The 6395-nt window shown below is 48.8% G+C and overlaps 1 protein-coding gene across 2 annotated transcripts in view; it reads right to left on the reverse strand.

Moving 5' to 3' along the window:
- Window positions 1–262: 262 nt before the first annotated feature.
- The window catches only part of LMO1 (LIM domain only 1 (rhombotin 1)), a 55854-nt gene continuing 49721 nt past the window's right edge, over window positions 263–6395 (reverse strand). For both annotated transcript variants that reach the window (XM_009873121.1, XM_009873122.1), the window contains exons 3-4: window positions 5183–5308; window positions 263–709 (exon numbers count right to left, since the gene is read on the reverse strand). In XM_009873121.1, the coding sequence (XP_009871423.1) occupies window positions 604–709; window positions 5183–5308 (232 nt within the window). In that variant the 3' untranslated portion in view covers window positions 263–603. The remainder of the gene's footprint in view (window positions 710–5182; window positions 5309–6395) is intronic.

Below are 6395 nucleotides of genomic sequence, written 5' to 3' on the forward strand. Positions count from 1 at the left end.
AGGCATCGCCCGCCCACAGCTCACTGCCACCCGTCGTACAGCGCTGCGAGATTTTGGACAGAAGCCCCTGCAAGGTTCAAAGCGAAGAAGTCTAACTCTGCAGCAGCATTTCTTCCTCTGGTTTGTGTGCGTGAGCGCCCACCTCTGCTTTTATTCACGCAGTTTTCAGGGACCCGTGTGTGTATTTCTAACAGTCCGCTCAACATCAAGCACAGGAAATACAGGCTTTCACTACACGGGGAACAAACCACAGCTAAGATGACCAGGAAACATTCATAATTTTTAATTCACACCAGTAATAAAATTGCATTACATTTCTCATAAAATAAATGTTCCAGTTTATATACAGAAAACAGACTGTACAGAGCCCTCCCCCAGACCCCAAAAACTCACAAACATACAGGCAATGCAGTGCTCAGCTAAGCAGGCACAACTGTACATCTAAAATTGTAACTGCTTTGTGTTGGGGGGGAAAAGTACTACAATGTATATAGTCCTCTCTGGACCAAGAATTAAAAAAATATTGCAGGCAAGCTGACAGGCACCCTCACTGCTCGTGCGGCTGAGCGCCCATCCCACAGTGCTTCAGCGAAGCAGCGTTTGTTATTGAACCTGGGACTCGAAGCTCCCGTTCAGCTGCCCTTCCTCATAGTCCATCTGACACAAGATCATGTTGTTCTTCAGGAAAAATTTGTCCCCCACGCAGAACCTGGAAGATAAAAAGAATTAACAGGCGTAAGCACGGATAGAGAATGGGGGAATCTGAGGCCATTTGGGTCTGAAGCGAGCCTGGGGACCGCAGCTGAGAGACGTGTCAGCTCTACAATCAGGAAATCAAATGGGCAATATTACACAGAGACTATTTAAAGTTTTTGCTGGTATCCACATTTCCACCGTTCCCTTGGGTGCAGCAGTATTTACACTAATTTCCAGACGAGGACTGGCTATTAAGTCCTTCCTCACCCCCTTGTGTACAGTGCTGAACAATAAATAGAAATTTCCTGGTGGCTGGACTGCTAACCTTTATCTTCATTGAGCGAAGGGCACTGCTCTCTATATACCATGTAAATTGTTCTGTTTGTCTTGAAGTTGACAGAGAAGCTGGTGATATTTAACAATTTTATTTGACCATTAAGGTCAAAAAAGTTCCACACAGAAGATCTGAGAGATGTGAATTGACAGCCAATAGCTTTTTTCCACCCTGCCTTCTTGCTCCAGAATCAGAAGCTAATCTTTACTTCTTAAGATAACAAATAATGCTCTCTGCACCCAATTCAGGGGCTGTTTTTTGTCCATAGCACTAGTGGGGCAATGACGGACCAGAGCGTAGGACTGAGCTTCTCTGCCCCAAATCAGCCTCAGGTCCCTAAAGCCAATGCACCAAAAGGCAGCTCTGAACCGAGAGGAACAGGTAGGTACCAGCCTCTAACGAGGCTGAATATTTACTGGGTTTTGAAGGAAGATGACCCCATCCTCAGGAGGCTTAGCAGACCTCAAATGTCCATTTCTGCTGCTCCCAGGCAGAGCTTTGGCAGTGACACTGCCTACCCCTTGTCTAAAATGCTTTCTAGATTTGTAACTCAGGCAGCTTCAGGCAGAGCATCTCCATAAAACTGAGTATTTTCTGCTATAAGAACAGGACCAATCACTTTAGAGCTCCTTTATAGGTCCAACATGGGCACAAGTTGTCTCCAACTGGACACCTGCAAATAAGCTGATTAATTTGCCAAGTTGGCACAGAGAGAACCAGGCATTTGTTCTCACTTCATATGATTTCACTGGAGACCTTCCATCCTCTTCTCTTTGTGGCACATGCTTTAGTAAACCTTAATAAACCTTTTTTTGCATATTTAAAAGCTAAAAATAATCTCAGTTTAAATTAAAAGCTTTTAATGATAAAACCTGTACTGTGCACGCTCTGTAACACCACCTTCCCCACCAGCAGGTTTACGCATTATACAACAGATGCGGTTGTTTGCTTTTTCCTACTTATCCCTACCTTAAGTATAAATCTCCAGGAAGAGAAATGCAAAAATTACTCTTGCCACCAGCACCACCAAGAGCTGTCTCTTGCCAAACCTGATTTGGGTCTAGAGAAGCCAAAGGAAGAGTTGCAGAATGAGAGAGTTGGGCATGTCTGTGTATGAACACATGGAAGTTAAAATGCACAGCAAGGGTACCCTGAGACCCTGTGAAGTTTTGGGAGGTCTTGATTCACTAGAAGAGCAACCATTTCTTTCTACCTGCCAGTCCTACAAACTCAGCAGTAAACTGGGATCTCTTGAGCTGCTGCATCGCAACTAGAGATGTGATTTAACAGGGCAACTTCAGACCGAATTCCATATGGCGCAGCCCAACTTTGTTCAGAGCGAGGTGTGGGACTACAGCACCAGCCCCCCTGCTCAGTACAGATCTGTCGCAGAGCCCGCCTGGCTGATCGAGTTCCAGCCGGCGGCAGAGAGAAACAGGCACTGAATCTACCCTGCCACTTCCACAGAGTGGTTTTTCTTCTGAGCAAAACCACATTTTAGGTAACGGCAACACAAGCAGCTGGATTTCCTGCAACCCTTACTATACTGACCTATTAGTCAGCCAAAGCGGTGACCAACTTTTATTCAGTGTTGTGACAAGCAATGTCGACCTTATAACAGTTTAAAGCACAGTAGGCTGAGTGGCACTGTAGGACTTGCTGCAAACCTGATGTTTTGGAGAGTGGAGCTAATGAAAACACTGCACACTTGGTAAAAATATTAGTGATTTTGCTCTGGTGGTTTTAACACTCTACACAGAGCCTAGCTATCAAAGGGCAAGTAAGCTGCAAAAGAACTACAGAAAGGTCGTCATATCAAACCTTTTCACAGCTGAAGAACAAGGTGGGGTCTGGGGTGGGGTTTCTGATTCAGCACTGGTTTTGGTGTCTGCAATTCTGACTTCAGTGTTATTTACGCTCACTGTTCTCCATTCAGCTTCCAATGTCGTCTGTTACGGAAGCGCTTTCATTCTGCACTTTGGGATCAAAACCTCTGGGGGGCAAGTCATAAAGTTGCCTTCTGATCTCAGCCAGAAATAACAATTCACGCATAGCTCTACACTGTCTACTCAGCCCATCTTTCAGAAAAACTCAGTTCCTCTCAAAAACTGGGCAAATCCCCTGTGCATCAAAGCGCGACTCTGCCAGAACTGGGGGATTACCTGCGCTTTCCTGCCAGGCAGTGACAGCACATGGAGGTTATTTTAAGGGCAGAGCAGGACCGTACTTCGCACTGACTGCAGAAACAGTGTAAGCGATCGCACAGGGAAGAGAGGGAGAGAGGTGCTTTGGGGCCTTTGTAATAAAGAGTGAAGTTTAAAAGAAATTCCCGGAAATGAAAACTAGGAGGTACTAGGGTTTCCATGAGAGGAGCCAGGGTAAACTGGGAGTTCGATGACAAATACTCATCCTACAGACCCCAAAGTCAATCCAGCACTCCTGCCTGTGCAGCCCAGAGCCATCGCTTGCCTCTGCCAGAAGGGACATTAAAGATCCAGAAGGGCCATTAGAGATGCTCTAGCCCTGGTAGTGGCGTGGAATTTGGAAGCATCCCTCACCTGCCTGGCCTCCATCAGGCAGCACCCTGCAACGCTTCAGAGTCTGGAGACGAACCCCACAAACAAGCAGCAATTTCAGCTGTGTGGAGAGGGACCAGTTTGGGGAGGGAAGGTATTAGCTCTGCCAGCTGTCCCCTGCTGCCCATCGGGAACCACGGCTGTGGCAGGAGCTCCTCCAAGAGTGGCAGAATGAGACTGGGCAACGGAGAGGTTTCGTGTGGCTTCCGGAAAGGAGCCCAAGGCCAGGAGCCACTAGATGTCACTGCCGCCTCGGCGCTGCCACCATGCCTGTGGACACCGACAATATTACCAAGAGTTTTCTACCTCCAACAAACACCACCTCCGCCTGCAGTAATGGGATTGAGTAAAGCCATCTGAGCCACGAACAGCTCGCCCCATTCCACTCTTCCTCACTCGGGGCACCAACCAGCCGCAATTCCACCTGCCCCCATGCCCTAAGCCAGTGTCAGAGGGCACGGATGGAGATCCAGACCCCCAGTTTGGAGGGTCTCCGAAGTTTGGTGGGAAAGGCAGCAGGGGTTTGCATCCACACAGTATGGCTACTTCACTGGAGATCCCACTGTGACTTTTGTTCTAGGGTAAGCGATGAATTCTTAAGTCGGGCTTTCAGCTTGACTTTTACAGAATCAGGTTCTCCATCTTCCCACGAGTTTTGTCATCTCTCTCAGACCTTCACAGGGGATGAAGCGCCACCTCCCAGTTTCATCTTTGGGAAGAGCAATTACAAGTCCAGAACAAGAACCCCAGCAGAGCCCTTGGGCAGTCACTACAGCCTGATGAAACAAGCAGGAAGAGCAACAAGCACTCTCAGTCCTGTCTTGGGCAAGGATGGATGGATGCTTCAGAAGGCAACACTGTACCACGTCTGGTTCTGTGGGCTTCAATTCTGCCTACAAGGACCATCAAACAGGGTGCTGAGACCATTTCTCACAGCCCTTCCAAACTCAGCTGGCTACAGAGAGCCCAAGGGAAAACTTTGTGCATGACCCTTTATCATACTCCTTGATATGCATTTTTCACTGCGTAAAATCCAGCAGAAGTACCCAAGTGCCACTCAGAATTACACCACCAGGACACCCTACTAACAACAAACTAAAGGGAATTTGTTCCTAGTGTTGGAAAGGACTTATCTGGAGTATTTTTTTCCTTCCTCTCCCTTCTCTTCCTCCTTCTTCTTTGCTGTCCCCAGTTCTGAGCCTGGTAGAAATCAAATTTCAGCAGAGTAACACTGGTTTGCCAGAGAAGGTCCATGCTCCATCGTCTGTGTTCTGCTAAGAGGGCAGATCCTGAAAGGACGCTGAAGCAGTTTGTTTTATTCAGCAGCAGCTGTGCTGCCTACAACTGTGGCCAGATCTGCAGTCTCTGTGCTCCCCCTCTCCCCTCCAACTCCCACCAGCTCCAAGGGGATTTGCGGTAAAGGGGCTTCAGGTACTTACATGCATCACCCAGGTCAGCCTAATAAACCAGCCCAAGCCACACCAGTGGGCTGTGAACCCCAGATGGGGAGTGTGGATCAAGCATTCCCCCTGTTTTGTGGGTAAAGGTATAAATTAGTTTGTGTTTGTGTCCTCACCGCTGGTTGCAGAGCTGACAGGCAAAGCAGTCCAAATGGTAAACATTATCTCTGGCCCTCATCACCATCTCAAAGGCAGGGATCAGTTTACTGCAGGCAGCACAATTCCCGGTGGTACCAAAGAGCCTGCCAAAGAAGCACAATCATTAGAAGCCATTTTAATTAAATGGTGGAAGGACTAATTAAGTGTAATTAGCAGTATCAAATACTGTATTGCTCCAATAAAAAGAAGTTGCAGTCTCCATTTTGCTGACCAACCAGTGTGCGGGAACTTGGGATAAAACTGCCTGGCGAGCAGGCTCCAATTGTCGAGATGAAACTTCATTTGGTTTGCGAGCCTAGGGCTAATTTGCTGTCTAATGGAGAAAAGCATTAAACACTGACAGCACTATTTTGGGGCTCACAAAATTTCAGTCAAAAACTATCTGGGTCTCCGCAGCGGTGAGATAGGTGCTCGGTGCCACCCGTCCTCCTCCGCTCACATTTGTCCCGTCTGCGCTTGGCCACAGCCCCATGGAGGGAGAGGCTGGGCGGCCCTCTGCGCTTGGCCACAGCCCCAGGGAGGGAGAGGCTGGCAGCCTCTCACAGCAACATGTACAAGACCTGCAAAACTTTGCCAGCCCTGGTGGGCAACATCATAACATAGCTCAGGAAGAACCTCACTTACCTGCTGTTTAAAACGAAAAAAAGCAGAGTTTCTCTTGCAATGAGTACCCAAGCATTCTGCAAGGTATCTCGGAGAGCAAGGCCTCCTCCCTGGCTTTGCCCCCCTCCTCCTGCCTCCACGTCCCTCCCGGGAGCCAGCTAAGCCCTTCCACCACGGCCTGAACAGCACGCTCAGCCGTTCCACTTCAGCTCCCCGGTCCTCCAGGACAGCCCTTCAGCACTGGAGGCTTTGCCATTTTCATCTTGGCTTTCACTATCTGTCTCCCCAGATGTCTGTTGCTGCTGTTACAGCTCCCGCCGGGGGACTCAGCCAAGGCTGCAGCCTCCTTCCCCCAGCCCCCTTCTCCAAGATGTCCCTGCAGAGCCCAACGTGTGCCAGGGGCAGCACGCCACAGCCACACAAAAGGTCCGGGGCACACATCAACAGGCTAACAAAACCAATGTTCACCCAAGACTGTGGTCAATATGCACGTGGTTAGTCACTTTGCTCAGGAGATGATAAAAACGGTTTTCTTGGGGCGATGAGCCTCAAGACGTACGATTCCTG

The sequence above is a fragment of the Apaloderma vittatum genome, unplaced genomic scaffold, assembly GCF_000703405.1.
Source record: "Apaloderma vittatum isolate BGI_N311 unplaced genomic scaffold, ASM70340v1 scaffold23207, whole genome shotgun sequence".
NCBI lineage: Eukaryota > Metazoa > Chordata > Aves > Trogoniformes > Trogonidae > Apaloderma > Apaloderma vittatum.